Consider the following 20729-nt stretch of genomic DNA (forward strand, 5'->3'; position numbering starts at 1 on the left):
AACTAACATCTTACTGAAACAATTAAACATAAATGTTTAATTGTTTATTATATATTAATATACTAATAATATTTTGATGCTTCTGTGAAAAAAATATTGGACGGCTCTTTTTTTTATACATATGATTTTGAATTACACACACAAAAAAAAAAAAAACATTTAATTTCAATCTAATATATTTTAGTTTTCGATTTGGGTTTGGCAGTTGGCTAAAGAAGGTTGCTCACAGGAGGACCAAGGAAACAAGCCGTTGAAATTGGGATGGTCTTTCACTGATTAAGCTAATTCTACGTAGCCCGTTAGATGGGGGCCTTTGTTCCACTCAACCAGAAGATCTGGAAAAAGAAACAAATATAAAAAAAATTAATATCGTTCGTTTTAAATTATAACAAAATATTTAATATAATATTTAAATGTAAAAAAATTTTAATTTGATATTCGTAATTATAGATTTATTAATTAATATAATATTTTAAAAGTTGTTCATCACATATTATTATTTAAAATTATTCACATTAAAATAAATATTATATTAATTAATAAATTTACAATTTTAATTTATATATTATATTAAATATTTTACAATAATTTAAAAAGTTATTTATATCGTTAACTTTAAAAAAGTATAATAAAAAATGGAAACGTGAATTTAGGGAGAGGGAGATCGTATAGTCGATAATGATAGTGGTTTTGGCGACGCCACGGGGGCCGTCGAGAATGAGTGGTTGAGGGACATGGTGGTGTTGAGCGTGGCTGTCGAGGGATTGTTTCTAGTCTAGGTTTTGGAATGAGCTTCCATGCTTTTGTTCACCGTTGGCTTCTTCCCATTTAAATAATTTTATCCTAAAAATACTGTCTACTTTGAAGTTTGAATGGATTTTTCATTTTCTTACTTTCGAGAATAAAGAACGAACATAGAAACAATTACTAAACGCAACTAATCAAAGAATTTGTAGGCAAAGCCCAATTTTTTTCCTTCGAACCTGAGCCCACGAATTTCTATCCAGTCTTCACTACCATTGACTGCAGGGATTAATCAACCCTGAGGAATGCGGCCCGTTTAACATTCACCCAATCTGTAATTCTCTAATGCTATCCTCATGACTCAAAAATTACCACTTTTTGGATTACGTAATAAAAATTAGTAATTTCTGATCAAATAAATCTCAATCTTTCTATGTGTAAGATTCAAATTGAAAATTCATCTGATAAATAGTTGAGATGTTCTTTTCAAGATTTTGTAAAGCAAATTTTATAACATTATATGCTATTTCTTTCAAAAAAATAATTTCATTTTGGATTGGGGCTGGCTTGTGACCGGGACTTTGAGGAACTGAGTGTGTGGAGAGTGACTCGGAATTGGCGATAGAAGAGGAGAGTTTATATTATGGGAGGGTGGTGCCATAATTTTTTACGTGATTTACATCTTGTTTAGGTCCAAAGGGAAAGTAACAAATTTTGCATTTTCTTAGGATTCTTATGTGTTAGACAAAAACTTACAAGGCTAAAAGAAAAAACAACTTGTGGATATTTGAATATCTTGATAACTTGTGAATTTTTTGTAGTTTTTTTTTTTTAATTTTTACATATATCTTGAGAAAGGTGGAACATTTATCTCTAATGATTTTTTCTTATAAATTTTATCTGATAAAAAATTAAATAAAAATAACCAAACAAAATAATCAAAAAGTAAAAAAATAAAAATAAAAATAAAAATATCTATATTTTTGAGAAAATGATTTTTTTTATATTTCTAAATAAAAATTTTAGCAAAAATATATTTTTTAAATGAATAGAATTAATATTAAATTTTAAGCCAAAACTATTTTATCTAACACTGAAAATAGTGCATGATTAAATAGTACCAATTTATGGACGTTGTGGATGTGCTAATCCTTCTCCACACGTAATCGACTCTCGAATCTAACTTGATTTTCGTAGATCGAAATTTATCTTTTTGATAAATTTTAAATTTGCTTTTACAATTTTATTAAAAAGATAATTTTTTTAGTGATCAAGCACACCCTAACAATGATTGGTGGTGACTCCCTCATTTATTTCGATTTTAAAATTTATTTATGTTTGACGATCCCAAAACTGTTACGACAATAATCATTTTTATCTTCTTTTAATCTCTACAAAATTAATACTGTAGATTATCTTTTCAACTTTATCTTCTATCATTCCTTAGATCTTTTCTCTTATATTTGATATATAAAAAATCAATAGGAATATAATGATTGTTCAAGGAAGAGGTGCTAAAGTTTGTTTACAAATTACAATAATTATATTAAAAAAAATTATCTTATACATAGACTTAATATTAAGTTTTAAAAGTAAAAGCTTATTTACAACTTAAAAGTAAAATTTTCCGTATCCATTTTTATTTGGATCTAAATAAAAAAAAATTATAAAAGAAATTGTGATTTGAAATAAAAAAATATAAATATTAAAATTTAAAATTATTAAATTTCATTTTTTTAAAAAAATAATTACATAAAATGAGTTAAGTTTCAAGTTGATCTAAATAAGGAATTTAGTATTGAATCTAAAACAAACAAAAATCAAATGAAATTTGATTTTCGAGTTGATTGTACATATTTAACAGCTGTACTAAATGATTTCGTCTTATTGAGAAGGGTGAGTGGGAGTAACTTCCAACAAATGGACCTCGTTAACTTGTATGTACTCCTTTAAGCCCACACATGTTGGATTTTGGCCCTCTTCAATTGAACAGTACCAGTTCGACTCTTCATTCCTATTTCGTTCCTTTATTATTATTTTTTTAAATTTAATCTATATTTGACCAATCCTTTTTAATTAATTAGATTAAAAATAGTTAAAATTTTCTTAAATTATTTTTTTAAAATAAATTTTTATATTTTTATTGTACCAAAATAAGTTCTCATATTTTGATTTATATCTAAATAAAAATTTTTTAAATAAAAAATAATTTATGTTAAATTTTTATTTAGACATAAATTAAATATTAAAAGTTTATTTGAGTGCAAATTAAAATTTAAAAAATTATTTAAATATAATACAAATATAAAAATTTATTTAAACAAAAATTTAAATTTTAAAAATATTTTTATTATATCAAACTATGCAATTAGTTTCTATACTTGTCTGAAATTTGAACTTTAGTTTCTATATAATAATTTACAGAAATTAGATCCTCATAATAGTTTGTTTTAACAATATTGGTTCGATTTATAATAGCATTACTTGATATTCATTAAATTATTTTATGTGATCGTTCAAAATGTTGATGTGGTGTTTATTTTAATAACGTGACATTGATTTATTGACTTAACAGTTGAAATTAATGAAATTAATTATCAAATTATGTAAATAATTTTTATATTTATACAAAATTTGAAATTTAAACCCTATACTCATATGAAATTTGAAAATGTGATTTTTGTACTTGCACATAAAATTTGAAATTAAGTCTTTATATTCACATAAAAAATTACTATTTAATCTCTTTAATATAAGAAATATTTTGAAAATTTTTTAGTTTTTAAAAATATTAAAATTTAAAAATATTTAATTCCTTTAATATATTAGTTTTTATTATATATAATTAATTATTAATAATATCATTGTTATCATTTACAATAATCAATTATAATATTACTAATTGAAATTAATATATCAAAATTAATTTTTTTAAATTAATATAAATATTTTATATAACAAAATTTATAATGAATTAAACTATTGAATAAAGTTGCATTGTTAATCCAATATAAATCATGAATGAAATAATCATTATATTCAATCAAACAAAATAAAAAATTCAAACCTATATTCTTACAAAGGATGATCTTCTATCTAGTTGAAGGACGAATTTTGAATCATAACAAAATGAAAGGAAAAAATATTTATTTGATAAGTTGAAACATTAATATTATGTATCATAATAAAAACTTTTAATTTTTTAAGTATTCATAAAAAAATTATTTAAATAATTATATTAAATTAAATAATATGATTAATTTTAAAATTAATACATATTAAATTTAATAAATTACTTTAAGTAAGTTAATTATCATATTAATAAGTTGATGTCACATTATTAAAATTAATTAATGCCACATTAATAACAATCACGTTAGCCAATTTAACGTTATCTAATGGTCAACGGCCACATTAGTCAATTAAGTAATAATGTTATTAATTAGATTAATATTATTAAATTAAATTAGTATAAATTTTAATTTTTTTAATTATTATTAAATATAACGATTAATTGCAGAATTTTACTTTTTTTTATTATTTAACCAACCAAAACGAAGATTTTCCTGTCTCGAAACCGAACAATAATCCGTGGCAACCCCTTAAGTCACCTTCTCATGCCTTCCAAACGTGAAACATTTTAAATCTGCAAATAAATCTACTGTAATAAACAAGGAGTTATTTGAATTTGATTTTATTTCAAAAAAAAAAAGAAGGAAGAATTAAGATATACTATTAATTGTATATTTGTATTTAGTCCCAAATCAATTATTTTCTTGAATAATGAAATGAAGCATAGATTTTTTTTTTCTTCTTCGTAGAGCAATTAAAATTTCAAACTTCTCATTTCTTCCTATTAAGAAAAAGGAAATTCTTAATTATTTGGATTAAAAAAAGAAAGAAAATCCTCAATGCTTATGTTATGCGCTTTCCACCTGCCAAATTTGAGGCCCACGGTATTCATTCTAAATTTCCCATCACCTCTGAATAATAATAATAATAATAATGTTAAATTAAATTTTATTTTAATTAAAAAGTCAACCTCTCATTTTTTTTAAATAAAGTTCATATTTCTATAAAAAAAATAAGAAATAGATCCTTTTTAAATGGTATTCTAATATGACGTGGTGGAAAGTTTTTTTTTTTAAAAAGATTTTGTCAACGTGCCGTAGCTAAGTCTTTAGCTCAAGCCAGGAACCAACCAGCCAGCTCCAGCTCCTCATTCCCTCAATACACGGTTACCCTCGCCTCCAACGCTTCTCTCACACTGAGAAACCCTTTTCTTTCCATCTCTCTCTCTTTCTCTCCATTTCCTTCTCTTTCCTTTCCGTCCAAGCAAACGCTTTCGCTTTTCATGTTTTTTCCTCTTCACCTTAATCCCAACACTTCTAGCTCCGGTTCCTGATCTGGGCTTCAACCGCAAATGCATCCATTCGAACAACTGCAACCGCCACCTCCTCCGCTGCCGTCAGAACAATTAGAACCTCAAGCACTGCAAACGCTTCTCGACTTAATCACCGGCGTCCTCTCTCTCCTCCTCTTCTCTTCCCTCACCGTTCGATCCTTCGTAGGACGGTGGCAAGTCGTTCAATCAAAGCTCTGTTCTCTCCAATGCTCTCTCTCCTTAATCTCTGAATCTCCTCACTGGAACGAGAACTCTTTGCTTCACACTCTTTTCCCTTCTCTTCTCTCTACTCTCCAACGTTTAAAAGCTCTCTCCGATCAATGTACTCTCTCTTCCTTCACCGGAGGGAAACTCCTCATGCAAAGCGACCTCGACATGGCTTCGTCTTCTCTCTCCAACCATCTCCATGACCTCGATTTGCTTCTCAGATCTGGCGTTCTTCACCAATCCAACGCCATCGTTTTGTCTCACCCGGGACCTGACTCTGATAAAGATGATTTAGGATTTTTCATCAGGGATCTCTTTACGCGACTTCAGATTGGAGGCATTGAGTTCAAAAAGAAAGCTTTAGAATCACTTCTCCAGCTTCTAACCGACGACGAGAAATCTACTGTTGTGGTTGCTAAAGAAGGAAATGTTGGCTATTTGATTACTCTTCTCGATGTTAGCAACCAACCTTTAATTCGAGAACAAGCCGTTTTAGCAGTGTCGCTGTTGGCTTCTTCAAGCGAAGATTCGAGAAGGATCGTCTTCGAGGAAGGAGGATTAGGGCCTTTGTTAAGAATCCTCGAAACAGGTTCCGTTCCTTTAAAGGAAAAGGCCGCGATTGCTGTTGAAGCAATCACCGCCGATCCCGAAAACTCGTGGGCAATTTCAGCATACGGCGGAGTCTGGGTCTTAATAGAAGCCAGCCGATCTGGTTCCCAACAAACACAAACCCACGCGGTTGGCGCTCTTCGAAACGTGGCTTCCGTGGAAGATATTAGAATGGCTTTGAGTGAAGAAGGTGTGATACCCGTTTTACTCCAGTTGTTAGTCTCAGGTACCACCGCTGCACAAGAAAAAGCAGCCAATTGCCTTTCAATACTCGCTTCTTCGGGTGAATATTTTCGCGCTTTGATTATACAAGGAAAAGGATTGCCAAGATTAATGCATTTGATTCAAGATTTATCAAGTTCAGATACAATCGAGCATGTTCTTCGTACAATCAGTTCACTTTCTGTCGCAGATTCCGTTTCACGGGTTTTGTCATCTTCAACGGCCTTCATTATCCAATTGAGTGAATTTATTAAGCACGGGAACATGATTTTACAACAGATTTCAGCTTCTTTGTTATCAAAGTTGTCGGTCAGTGATGGAAACAAGCGAGCAATTTCTAGCTGTATGGGTTCTTTGGTAAAATTAATGGAATCACCGAAGCCAGTTGGGTTACAGGAAGCGGCGGCGCAAGCGATTGTTTCGCTGTTGACTGTCCGATCAAATAGGAAGGAGTTGGTTAGAGATGAGAAGAGTGTGATGAGATTGGTGCAGATGTTGGATCCGAAGAATGCGGCTGTTTCTAAGAAGCTTCCATTGATGGTGGTGACGACGGTGTTAGGCGGAGGAAGCGATGGTTGTAGGAAGAGACTGGCGGCTGCGGGAGCCAACAAGCATCTGCAGAGTCTGGCGGAAATGGAAGTCGCCGGAGCTAAGAAGGCGCTTCAGAGACTCGCTGGGAATAGACTGAAGAGCATTTTCAGCAGGACTTGGAGGGAATAACAAGAAAAGATACTAACCCCCGCCAACTAAGGTACGTTCTTTTTTACGAGGATATAATTGGAAAAATGGGATTTTGTTTGGGTTTCGTTTCGATCTAAACTTCTTGGTGACGCGTGGAGTAACTGTCCTCTATTTTATCGCCATTAATTAGGGTTAAAAGTACGATGTTGCCCCTTCTTTTTTTCCATAAGATTTTAGTTACTTGTACTAGTTTGCCACGTCAGCACTAAAACAGGGAGGGTTTTCGATTATCCGAGTGATAATATCTTTAATCCTGAAAAAGAATGATGGCTAAAACATCGAAGCCATAGATGTTTCTGGTCCATCGTGAAAATCATCGATTCGATGGACCCAATTGTTTTGGTGAGCTTACTATTTGTAATAATGCTGACGTGGTATCTGTAAACATGCCCGTGTCCTGTAAGGGTGTAATGGAGCCAATTAGATACACTGCCAGATTCGAAGTTATTAGTATTTAGTACAACTTCAAAACTCAAACGCGCGCGAAACTCGAAAATTTGAGTCTAGTTCAATAAAATTATTTTTTATGCTTGAGCTGATTTTGTAATTTTATTGGGTCGGTTGAGTTTGATTCGTTAAATTTGATTAGATTTAATAAGATTATAAATATTAGTATTAAATATTAGATTTTTTATTATATTTAAAAAATAAAAATATTCAATCAAATTCGATATAAATTTTACGAGTAAGATATTAGATTATTTGAATTAATTTGATTTGTTATTCAAAAAAACTTCAATTCCACTTAAAAAAGAAAGCGTGAAATTCCTTTTTTGTATATTAAATTTTAGCAGGCCATTAGCAGTATGATTAGATTACTTACTCCTCTAGAATATCCTGTACATGATACGGCCTCGTTTTCCAAGACTAAATTAACGGAGCAGATTTTGTAGATACGTTTCTACTTTCTAGCACGTGAAATTTTAGTGAATAATATTTATAATTATTTTATTTTTCATATTATTGACAAATTTTTTGGGCTTAATTTATATTGCAGGAGTTCGTTTGGAATTTTCTAACTGTCAGAAGAATGAGAAACTGCTTTGGTGGAAAAGCGACAAAGACGCTTCGTATACTCCAGACTTTTTCCCCTCATATCATTAAAAAAAAAAAAGTTTTAATATACCATTTAAAATATCAATTAGCATTTAATATTTTATATATGATGACAAAAGGAATGGATGCGGTTTTTAGGGAGTATCCTCATTTTGCTCGTTTTTGTTTTTAATTTTTTTTAATTAATATTAGATTAACTTATGGAGGTGAGTTGTAAGGGAAGGATACGACGATTGTTATGTTTCCTTCCTTTTTTTTTTGTCTTTTCTTTTCTTATGGACGTTGTTTTATAATGTAAATTCCTGAAATCTTTGTTTTATGAAATGAAATGATTTGGCTTTTTGGGGTTTTCCGTTTTCCCTACCAGTAGATAATGGGAAGAAATCAACGGTAAAGATTATGGTCTTGGTATTGAACTCTTTCATCAGATTTGTGAATGTGGGTGGTGGGCCTCTATTTTTCACATTTTGTTTGAAATCCTGAATGTTTAGCTTGGCAAAGAAGACATGTTGATGATCAACGGACCCGAAAATTTAGAAGTAAAATAAATAGGATTGATGGAGCAGTGGGACTCGACTGATATTGAGAATCTGAAAAGGAGAAAGAACAGAAAAATTGGGAAGAGGGGGAGGCGGCATGCAGGAAACAGGCAGCAGCAGTCAGGAAAAGAAAAATAGGGAAGGAGGGCGCAGTTGTAGGGAAGAAGGGGAGCTATAAAGGTCGATGAAAGGCTAAAAGTGCGGGTCCCAAGCAGAAGAGTACAGCGACATCACATGGGTAAAGAAAAGATAAAAATATATAAGTAGTATTGTACTAGACCAGGATATTATCGAAAGATAATATTGAGCAGTCCTTTTCTTTGTTCACAACGTAACATGCTATGGCTTGCTTGGTTGCTTGCTTCGTTCTCGAGGCTCGAGTCATCACCCTTGTTTCGGTTGTTTTTATTTGTCATTGGTACCGAAATACTCTACCTCACTCCAGCAGATGGTGCTAAAGAAAAGGTTTATCTTTTTTTTTGTGGGGGGCAATGTTGGTTAAGGTCATATTTCCCCAGAGACCCCTTTAAAGCCACTGCGTCAACAAGCTGTAAAGCTTCATGCTTCCTTCTCTCTTAGCTTCTATCATTACCTTCACACATCACAATTCTGTCTAAACTTTTCTTTTACTCTGTCGCGCCAAAAATATATTATTCTCTCTCTCTCTCTCTCTCTCTCTCTCTCTCAAATTATTTGGGTATTTTTTATTTTTATTGAATTTATGAAAAATATTTTAATTTTAATATATTTAATATTAAAATTTATTTTTTATAAAATTAAAGGTTAATATTTTTAACATAAAAAATAAATAAAATCATAAAAAATTTGAAATATAAAAATATAAGAATTTTAGATATAAAAAACATATAATTTTGAGATATCTTAAAAAGTATATATATAAAAAAAAGAGACAAAAAGATTACTATTTGTAGGTTTTTTTTAATAAAAAAGGTTATGGTATAAATATTAAAATTTAAATGAATTGAATATTATTCTTTTAAAAATATTAGATAAATCAATTAAAATGCGTTTCAGATTTATTATAAATAGTAGTTTATTATGACAAAAAATATTTTTAAATTATAATAAAATATTTAATATAATATTTAAATTTAAAAAATTTTTAATGCATTATTTAAATTATAAATTTATTAACTAATATATTATTTAAAAATTATTTATATATTATATATTATTATTAAAATTAATCACATTAAAAATAAATATAATTTTAATTGACAGATTAATAATTTAATTAATATATTAAAAATTCTTGAAGTTAAAATATCATGTTAAATATTATACTATAATTTAAAAATCATGACATAAACCCTAAGAATATCATACTTGAGCCTTATCCCGTCGTTTGATATACGTTTGACAAATTCCACGAGTAGACATAATACTTGGTTGCTAATGCTATCCGTTCGTTTAGACGACAGTTTGAGTCTTTTAAAGTTCAATAACTCACCGTCCTTTTTAGGACAAAATCTAGACCTTGGGGGATGGCTAGAGGCAGTGCTTGATGGCTGATGCCTGGAAAAAAAAAAAAGAAGGATTCTACCTAAGACTGTACTAGCTTAGACGGCCAAGGAAATGGATGTGTGGACGCTGAAATGCTGCTGGTAGTTGAAGTTGAAGGTTAGGTGTTGGTCTAAAACTATTACTACATAAAGTGTGAAAGTGATCAAAAAAAAAAAAAAAAAGATAAGCTTTTCTCTCGAAAACAAAGAAAGTGATTTTCATTAACATGTCTTTACAAATACAAAAATATGGACAATGATTATGCAGTGCAACACCAAATTCATGTTTGCAAATTACTATAATAATTTACATTCCATTGCATTTGAGGTTAAAAGAAATGACTCCAAGTTTAACTACTTGTTACTTCCTGGAATACGGCAGACAATATTTATAATACTAGTATATGATCACCTTGCGTGTACGTTATTAATATATTTTCATATCAATATATGAAAAATTTTATTAGTTGATACTAATTTAGGAAAATCTTTTGCAGAACCTTTAGATTTGTTAGTTACAGCTTATATATGGCCGCCAAGGGTAAAAAAAAAAAAAAATGGAATCCACATAAGGGCACCAACCATGCCATAACTCCCAGTATGAGGTGTGAAGTGTGAACCATAATTCAACTTAATAATTGGACTTTTCTGTTGTTTTGTTCAAAATTTCGAATGAATATGACACAAAGCAATCCTTTTGGCTTAACAATTCTATGATACCTTTAAAAGCAGGTGCAATTTGAAACGGACACTTTGTTTTTACTCCTTTTTACTTCCAAAATAGACAGTTTAAAATTATGGAACCCAGTTCCAGAGGTATGTATGTTTTGCTTCAGTTCAGGGTCGGATTTAGGTAGTTTATTCATTGGAGCCCAATTAATTACCTCATTGCATATGTATTGCACAATATAACTAACCTGTTAGAATTAATTAAAAAAGTCATGCCAGCAGTGAAAAAACTGTTTTACTTCCGAATAAGGGACACTGCCTCACATGAGGAGATAAAAAAAACGTTTCTCTGAGTACTTTGTATGTTGGATTATCCTGGCAAACTACCAAAAAAGAGGTTGATTGAAAAAATTGTAAACTAGTAAATTTGTTTTACGAAGTTATTTACAAAATGAATATACATTTTTATTCAAGAATAGATCAAACTATGTGCCTTGCCATAATCTTGTCTTGGTTCTGCAACCACAACTCTTGTTGAAGTAACACATTTTGTTGATCTACTGATCCATCAGGAGAAACATTGTTTTTAGCTTTCATAGTAGGCCATTGACCGAAAGGGTCATAGTCGTCATCCTTAAACGCTGCTGTTGTCCCTTTAGGATCCTGGGAAATAGATGTTGGTATCGCATGAAATGTTGGTGTGGACATTTCATTAGGACTCTGAGCGAAGAAAGCTGGTGTTGCCTGAAATGTTGGTGCCATCGAGAAATTATCAGGAAAAGCTGCATTGTCATTGGTAGTGGTGGCAATGGATGCTGATGTATCTGTTTCATCAAGACTCTGAGCGAAGAAAGTTGGTGCTGCCTGAAATTTTGGTGCCATTGAGAACTTATCACGAAAGGCTGCATTGTCATTGGTAGTGGTGGCAATAGATGCTGATATATCTGTTTCATCTTCAAGAAATGGATTGTATTGGCGTGGAGGTAATATTGGCCTTTGATCAAATAAATAATTTGCCATTGAGGGCTCAATTCCATAGGCTAAATGTTGAGAAGCTTGTGCAGGTTGTGTTGCGGCTTCTACTGACACAATCTCCCAACCTTCCTTACTACCATTGCTCCAATTCGATGCTGAATGTTGTTCTTCTTCTGGTTCTTTTTTATCTTCCTGAAGCCAGTCATCAAAATAGGAGTGGCCATTATTAGCTACAATTTGAGAAGCTGGTTCTAGTTTTTTATCTTCCTGTAACCAACCATCAAAAAACAAATGGCCCTTGGCTACGTTGTGAGTAGCTTGCTCATGCTGTTGATTTTCTTGTAGCCAGTCATTGATATATGAATGACCATTGCCTTCAATTTGAGAAGCTTGTTCTTTTCTATGATCTTCTTGCAGCCAGCTGTTGAAAAGAGAGAGATCATTGGCTCCATTTTGAGAAGCTTGTACTTGCTTATGATCTTGTTGTAACCAGTTGTCAAAGAAAGAGTGATCGTTTGCTAAGTTTTGAGAAACCTCTACAGGTTGTGCTGTCGCCTCTAGTAAATCAAGCTCCCAACAACCCTTTTCACCCCTAGTTGAATTCGAAATTGCTGAATTTTGTTGCCTTTGGGTTTTATCAACCGTTGGCCAGTCATCAAAGGATACAAAATCTATAGTCACATTTGTCCCTTGATCAATGGGCAAGGAATGATTTGAACCAGTTTCAGTGACATTATACATATCTTCTTGTTCGTGACACCGTTTTTCAGACAGCTCCGAAAAATGTCCGACTGAGAAAGATGGGCTTAGAGTTTCAGCAGGTTCTGTCTGACTCATCAAATCTTCCAAGGATGTGCATCTTGAACCAGCTTGAGATTCTCTCTCTGTAGTTTCTGAAGGATCCTTGGCTGATGGTGCCGGTAGAAGAAGCAAATGAGCCGAATTAGAAGATGGGGATTTCCCAGGAGATGGGAACGAAGCTTGGTCTTTCAAGAATTCTTGTAAAGTTTCCATAAGCTCTTCTGATATCTTCTGCACACTTGGATATTCTGAGGTTCTCCCAACTCCAAGGCTCTTACAAAAATCATAAAACGAAGAAAGCTCTTCGAATTGTTTTGTGGCTTTCACACAATATTGAAAGGCATTGACGCAGGATTGATATTGCAAATGAAAGAAACCATCTAAAAGAAGACCGAGTCCATCAGATATGTCCCTGTAAAGATCAAAGCTTTCTTGGACGACATCATAAAGAGAAATCAGAACCAGACGGTTTGTCTTGGCTGCGCCTGTTGGCTTTGTGGCAATGGCTCTATCAAGCAATCGTTGCCAATAAGAAATCCTGTCAAGCAACATTGGCGGTTTCAAATCTCGAACAGGCTGTTGCTTAACTCGATGGCTTCTTGGATAGCTACTTAGCCTCTCTTTGTTCGTAAATCTTCTTTGAAGCTTCCCTGTGACAAAGCAATCTAAACGCTCATCAAGATAAAAGCTAAACGACCTTACAAAGGCCGTGTAATCATAAGGGCTTGAATTGGAGTAATCCCTGAAATTGGAAAGGTTTAGAATCTTGGCTCCACGATTCCTTGCATGAAGGACTTCTATAGGGAAAAAGGGGTCGCCATCTTGAAAAATTCGAAGAACAAGCATCAAAGATTTGAGGGCAACAACCCAGTTCTTTGTTTTGCCAATTCTTTTAGCAATGGCATGGGCACAAATTGCAGCATGGAGCTTGTTGGATGAGATTGTCTGAAGGATTTCACTAACGTAACGCTCGTCAATGGGCACTTGGTCACGGGTTGTGGCCTTGAGAACAGCCACATCAAGATTTGAGGAATTAGTGTTAACAACCTTGGCTAGGCTGATGCTTGTTTGGTCCTTCACTGCCTCAATTGCCTTCTTTAACTTGCTTGGCATCTTTCTTCTCTGAGCTTTCTCGTTTTCTTTTTCTTTTGGGACTTGTTCTCTTGGAAAATTATGATCCTAAGAAAAGCATTGGATGGAAATGTGTCATTTATTTTGGGTGATGGACTATAACCAAAACCCTTGAGACTCTCCCTGCCTCGTAAACATGACGAAGACTCGTAAATTTCGTTGACCCATTCCTTTGAACATTGGAATTTCCTATTCCTAGTGCGGAGTGGATAGCCATTCGCCAAACAGAGGGTTTATGCATATATATGAACCTACATCCGTTACTGAAGATGTATCATATAGCATATATCAAGACACATATGAGAAATGTTAGGCAGACCAAGATTTAATACATATTTAGAAGGAATATTAAGAATTGGAAAGAATGATCTGTATTTGAGCTGTAAAAATCTCCTACCGCATAAATCCATCTCATATGCGGTGTCTTATTATGGTGTAATGATGGTGGTTTTGGACTTATAAAATAAGGTTATATCCTCTATTTATTAGGCATGTTTTTTGAGTTAGACCCGTGAAACATGGAAAAAAGCAGTGAAAAAAATTGAAAGTAGGAATTGCAATAATAGAGCATGTGAGTCGACAGTAAGAAGAGCCAAGTTCTAAATGGGAGGCAGGCAGGCAAGGGAATCCGGATCTCTGCTCCAACTGAGCTTTCATGTTTCTGGAGAGATAGATCCCTTCACCCTTCACTTGTTTAACCTTTCATAATGCCCCCCACCCAACCATTTTGGGTGGTTCACCACTACCGCTATATATTATTGCCAATAATAATTTTCCTTTATAAGTAATTACTGTCACCAATAATCAACACCATAATTACTCTCATCCCTCGATATCCTCACCTCCCATCTTTAGTCACTGCAAAGTCAATTCTCCGATGTCTCTTTTTTTTTTTTAATTTTTTGAGTTAATTATTTTTTTAATTGAAATTTTAGAAAATATATAAATTGATGCCTAAAAAATAAAATATATAATTTGCATATTAAAATTTCAAATTATGTATGATGTTAATTCAAAATTTAATTTTTTTAATTATATCAATTTATATATATGACGTTTAACAAATATTATCAAATATAAATAATAAAAATATATTTTAATAAGTTACTGCAAAGTCAACTATCCAATGTCTCTTTTTTTTTAATTTTTTGATTTAATTATTTTTTAATTGAATTTTGAGAAAACATATGAATTGATGCCTAAAAAATAAAATATATAATTTTCATATTAAAATTTCAAATTATGTATGATGTTAATTTAAAATTTAATTTTTTTAATTATATCAATTTATATATACGACGTTTAACAAATATTATCGAATATAAATAATAAAAATATATTTTAATAAATTATTTTTTATCATGTGATATTCACATAAAATGTTTACGAAATATTTACCATATTTATTTAATAAATAATAGTTATATAATAAAATTATATTAATTAAATAATATATAAATGAGTTATATTGATATTATTATAATTTGGATAAAATAACACATTATTTAAAAATTTATAATATAAATTATATATTTTATTTTTTTGGATGTCAATGTTTTCATTTTACTAAAATTTAAGTACAAAAAAATATTATTGACTCTTTATTTTTCTCGAAATGGATTGGGGAGGTGGGAGAGGAGCTGATCTGCTGGTCTGCATACAACTGATCAAAGACTTCAAACAGCCTACGGTTGGAAATATTGCTGGTTCGTAAATAAGATTATAGTCGAGTTGCTTGGCATTAGCTCCAAAAATATCTGAGCTTGACTCTTCACTGTCATACCGAGCTAGAATTTGGGTCACTTGAGCAACGTAGTTGGTTAAAGTTTATTTTTTTTTTATAAAAAAAAATTTGAGTTTAAATTTTATTGATAATTATTTGTTGAGATCATATCGAATGCATAATTTATAATTATTTGTTTTAAGTTATCAGATATGATATATCTTATCTTAATTCGAGAGATTGAATAATTTATTTATTTTTAATTTTTTTATAAAAAAAATTAACTAAATTTTAATATTTTAATATTTTTATAGAGTAATTTGCATATTTATTTTATTTTTTGTTTTTAATTATATGTATTTTTAGTTTGTGATTTTATGAATTTTATCCAAAAAATTTATTTAAATATTGGCTTTTTTTTTTCTTAAAAATGATATCGCTCCTTTTCAATTAAATGGCAAGCCATAGACCATGCTCATACGCTCCTCCAAGTTGACGAAATTACCTGATTTCTTCTTCTCAATAGCAACAACAGTACATTTCAATATTAGATACTAGACCAGTAGACCCTTGGTGCGATTGAGTAGATGGGACCTCAAGCACATGGGATCAACCTCTCTCATTTTCAGGGCTTAAAAAATGTGTACTTTTTCTTTTCCCTCAAAAGAACATTGTCGTCTGCTTATGAAAAAAAAAAAAAAAAATGAAACATGCTTTTGATTTACATCAATAGTTTTCTCACCACCACGTCTTTCCAGGATCACATCATTATTATGCCTTGTATTTGCAATTTCAGTGGTGTTTTCTACAGACAAAGCCATTTACAAACTCCCCATTTTCCCTGATTGAAATGTTCACAATTTTCCATTGAAACAAAAAGCAGAGTTCAATCTGGATCCAAGGTAACTTTTACACAGCATGATACTTTTGATCATCTCTCCTGCCGACTTTCCAATTATCCAATCAGGGCCTACAAGTTTATACCTTTTCATTATTATCTTATCCTCTTGTAGAAGAGTCATCTTGATAAGAAATTAAGTGATTTTTTTTGTTTGTCAAGGTTATTGATATTCTAACCTTGGTTTACGATTAAAATTTTAACCAGCAAGAAGTTGGTTGGATTGATAATGTCACTCACCTTGAGTGAAGTGGTCCTGGTGGAGTTTAAGTCTTATTGATAACCTGTCTCGGTATTATTCGATAAAGAGGTAGTTTTCAGTATTTAAGATGAATATATACGAATTTTTGTTATATTTATGATTTGTTTGATTAATTAATAAATATTAAAATTTTATTTATAATTATTTATTAAATTTAATAAAAAATAAAAATTAAACCTATTTACACATTATTCATGATCATTCAACAAATTTAATAAATAAATATAAACAAATAAAAATAAAGTATATTCACAAATTATTAATAAACGCTCTTTTCATTACACTCTTAACTAAATCCTTTTTCCGAGCCAGTGACAATGACCCAATTGGGTTATTGCTGCGATCATGGCTATAGTACATGTACAACTGAGGCAGGGAATTGGTTAGCATACGATGTAAAAAATTTGATTTAGAATGTTGGGTTTTCTTTCCAGTGTTTTGAGAAGTGGAATCCAAATTTGACTTTGGTTATTCTCTTCGTGTACAAGAGTTTTTTTTTTTTTTTTTACTTCAGTTCATATCATGTATAATATTTTAAGTTATAATAAAATATTTAATATAATATTTAAATTTTAAAAAATTTTAATATGATAATTAAATTATAAATTTAACAACTAACATGATATTTACTTTTAGTATAACTAATTTTAAATAATGATACATGATAAAAATAAAATTTTATAAATATCATATTAATTAATAAATTCATAATTTTAATTTTTAAATGCTATAATAAATATTTCATTATAATTTAAAAAGTTTTTTGGACCTTTTTGTTTATCCTTCTTCTATGCCTCCATTGGTTTAAGTTCTCACCTATACTTCTAGTGGCGTTCAATTAAAGGACTTTTTTTTTTTTTTTGTATGTGCAAATAGCAAGAGTCTATTTAGAGGTAGAGAAATGGAAGCAATTTGGTGCTCGAAAGAATCCAATTACTTGGCTATTTGAGCAAAACAGGGAATAAGTGTAGATATGCGATTGGATTAATACTAAATCAAACGTGGTATCAACTCGGTGGCACATTCTTGCAAATCATTATTTCCAAATCCAACTATGATATCTAACAAGTTATTCAAGTAAAGAAAGCTTGAGGAATTTTAAAAACTGTTGGAACCATGTAGACTACATTAAACGAATGGACAAAGGATCAAGCCACTGAAATCCTTTTCTTCTTTGGGAATCAATCACTCAATCAATGCACCTATTTGGAGCAAAACAGCAACTGTAGAATGCCAACAAATATGAAGTAACTGAGCACTATAGACATATAGATTGCCCAAAGTGAGTATGGATCACCACTCTTTGTGGTTTCCAGCCTATCTCAATTCACTCCCAGTTTGGCATTGTCTCAACTTTTAGCTTTAAGTTGGTAATCAAGGTAAAAATAACACTAGTACTAGTAGTAATCAACTGATCATTCCATTCAAGGTTGAGCTACAAACGTAATTTATAATCCATTTATACACAGAGGTAGCCTAAACATTTGCCTCACAAATCCAACAAGTAAATACACAATAGTCCCCACCCTCCAACCTCAAAAAAATTCCAAACCCTAAAATCCCTATAATAAAAAGTAGCATTAATCTCTTTCAACCAGTCAATTCTTCCCAACCTTTTGACCCTTTATGGTTGGTCTTCAGTATCCTGTGGGAAACTCGCAATTACCATACTCTGTAAAAGAAAAACAGGCACTTACTTTTAGTAACAGTAAAACAAATGATAGATTCAGAAGAAATAAATCTCATATTTAAAATTTCAGCCGTAGGCCCACACTTTACTAGGACAACAATAATTCAGGTAGGCAAATTGCAGGGCTGCATAATTATCATTTATTTAACACTGTTTATCTCAGAAAAAAGGAGCCATAATATTAACCCAATAGATGGACACCACGTAAGCATTTGAAAGATTTCTATTTCACTTTCATGGGTTTTTTTGACCTGGCGTGCACCATAGATTTCTCACTCAAGTGGCCGACTAACTCTTCCGGTGCACATTAGCAAAGCTTGCAAAAAAAAAAAAACGCCGCATTAAAATTAAAAGCAAGGGTTTATGATAGAGTACGAACTGGGTGGTTGAGTGACGACATAGGCCGCCCCGCCGAAGTAACAAGCTCCCATTTGGCGTCCGTTCTTTTGATAATAACTATTGAATGCGAACGATGCGTGGGCTTCGATGGTGTTAGGATCGTAACACGTGGAACCTCGCTGGATTGGATGGCAATCAGCACCTCCTTCACCACATGCGTAATCTAGAGCCGCCTGTAGCTTCTCCTTACCCACTTCACCATTCGCAACGCACCACGTGTTCCCCGTCGTACTTTTCGACACGCCTCCTCCTCCGCCGTTGACGGGAGTCGCTACCCTTTGTTGGTTCCCAGAGACCGGCGACGGGTTATCCTGGTAATTCTTCAACCCCTCTACAGTGAAAGGGATATCGTAAACTTTTTCCTCGTTCGGGTAAAAAAGCCCGTAATTTCTTTCCGACGTGGGCCCGAACTTCATGTTCTCATTAAAAAGGGCAAACAGATAAACGGTCAGATCTGCTTTGGGTCTCAAAGGGGTTCCACCACCGGTCAAGATCCGACGGACCAGATTCCCATTATATGCGGCGGCGTTTTGGATACTCGCACCATTCTCATTCTCATCGCCCTTTGACGGCCAACCCGTTTCCGTCACAACCAATTTAATATCGTCATATTTCAAAGCAGACATTGCCGCGAAAACGGCGTCGATTTGAGCATCGAAAAGACTGAAATACTTCATCCCATTACCCGTATCCACCACACCCGGGTTCTCTCTAAACAATGCGTAGTCCAACGAGATGACGTCAGTGTTTGACTCGTAAGCGAAAAACGGGTATGCATTGACCATGAGGAAAGACCCGGTTTGGCGAAGGAAATCCAGCATGGGTTTAAAAACGGGCTCAACGAGTTCGGGTCGGAAAGATCCAGCTGAAGACGGGTAAGAGTTTTGGAGAGCGGAAAGGGCAATGGGGGAAGAGACTTTAATATCAGATTGAAGGTTGAACTTAACCAAAGCTTGGTGGATGTTCTTCATTGCGTGTAGGAGGAACTTGGTCGTATTGTAGGGGTCCACGAAGACTTCGTTACCAACGGCAATGGCTTCGATTTCAGTGTGAGGATAGTAAGCCGCGACGTTTTGCTGGACCCAAGTGTTTGCAAAGGAAGTGCTTTTGGCTGCAGCTAAGAGTTGTTCGTTGGGAAGGTCGACGGTCACTTTGATTCCGGATCCGGATAATGCATGTAGGACAGCAGGATCCGTATCGTAGACTTTGACACGGTTTAGACCTTGGGATTTTAGTAGTTTCACTACTTTGGATGCTGACGGAAGGTTGCTGGCGATTCTTCCATAGTTTACTCCAATAGAACCACAATCTGAAAAATGGTAAGAACAAATGCGTGATCTTTTCAGAAGAGAAAAAGCAAGGAACAAAAAATGAAAACTGAAAATGTAGGTTACCTGCAATAGTGAAAACAGAAATGAGTAAAAGGAAGAGAGAAACTAAAAAGTGCTCCATTGCTCTGCTCTAGTATTTTTAAGAAGCGGATCTAAAAATAACTGATCAGGTGGAAATGGTAGTGTTAGAGTTTAATGGTAGGGTTTTCCGTTTACAAAATGAGAGATGGGGGAGAGTTAGGGAGATTAGGCGTGTGAGTGGGAATAGTGTTTTTAAAGAGATCGAGATGGACCCCACTCCCCAGTGTCTGGGGAAATTGACAAGAACCGAAGAGCGGAGAGAGAACGGTGGCAGACCGGGCAAGGTAAAGACGGACCGAGGCAGGGGCAAACTCTGCACGGACCACGATTTATCCACTTAGGCAATCAGGGCCTATAAGAGCGAGGAAATTAGTAAAAAAATTGGTAAACATTGGCCACTACAACCCCACGTGGCCCCACTTACTCGACCGTTTTCTATGATGTACTTTTTTTTTTTTTTTCACTCACAATCTAAGACATTAAAAATTATAGATGAGAATGAATTTAAAATTTTAATAAAAATTATATAAATTTTATGTTTATATTATATATATAAATTATGATATATAAATTTTATTAAAACATAATATAAATATATAAACTATTAGTTTTTGTGAGAAATAAATATATAATTATTGTTTTTTTGTTTATGCGAATGCTGCATTCCTATGCTACTCACCCTCATTACCATCAATGCTTATCATTTCTCCATTTCATCTCGTT

At 32.5% G+C, this 20729-nt stretch overlaps 3 protein-coding genes across 3 annotated transcripts; 1 reads left to right on the top strand and 2 right to left on the bottom strand.

Annotated features, from left to right (window-relative positions):
• The first annotated feature begins 4951 nt into the window (after positions 1 to 4951).
• Positions 4952 to 8907, top strand: LOC111314547 (uncharacterized). The gene is made up of 2 exons (XM_022916007.2): positions 4952 to 6938; positions 7926 to 8907. The coding sequence occupies exon 1, from the start codon at positions 5168 to 5170 to the stop codon at positions 6905 to 6907; it is 1740 nt and encodes a 579-aa protein (XP_022771742.2). The 5' UTR covers positions 4952 to 5167; the 3' UTR covers positions 6908 to 6938; positions 7926 to 8907.
• A 1774-nt stretch (positions 8908 to 10681) lies between these two features.
• LOC111313531 (clathrin coat assembly protein AP180-like) lies at positions 10682 to 13853 on the bottom strand. The gene has a single exon (XM_089752560.1). The coding sequence runs from the start codon at positions 13602 to 13604 to the stop codon at positions 11196 to 11198; it is 2409 nt and encodes an 802-aa protein (XP_089608686.1). The 5' UTR covers positions 13605 to 13853; the 3' UTR covers positions 10682 to 11195.
• Positions 13854 to 17902: 4049 nt separating this feature from the next.
• On the bottom strand, positions 17903 to 20332 carry LOC111313532 (glucan endo-1,3-beta-glucosidase 3-like). The gene is made up of 3 exons (XM_022914217.2): positions 19989 to 20332; positions 18575 to 19903; positions 17903 to 18177 (listed from the first exon to the last, which is right to left on the bottom strand). Exons 1-3 carry the CDS (start codon positions 20044 to 20046, stop codon positions 18143 to 18145), a joined length of 1422 nt encoding a protein of 473 aa, XP_022769952.2. The 5' UTR covers positions 20047 to 20332; the 3' UTR covers positions 17903 to 18142.
• Between the last annotated feature and the right edge of the window lie 397 nt (positions 20333 to 20729).

This window comes from Durio zibethinus, chromosome 23 (genome assembly GCF_047325235.1).
Source record: "Durio zibethinus cultivar Kanyao isolate XHJ-2024 chromosome 23, ASM4732523v1, whole genome shotgun sequence".
Lineage (NCBI taxonomy): Eukaryota > Viridiplantae > Streptophyta > Magnoliopsida > Malvales > Malvaceae > Durio > Durio zibethinus.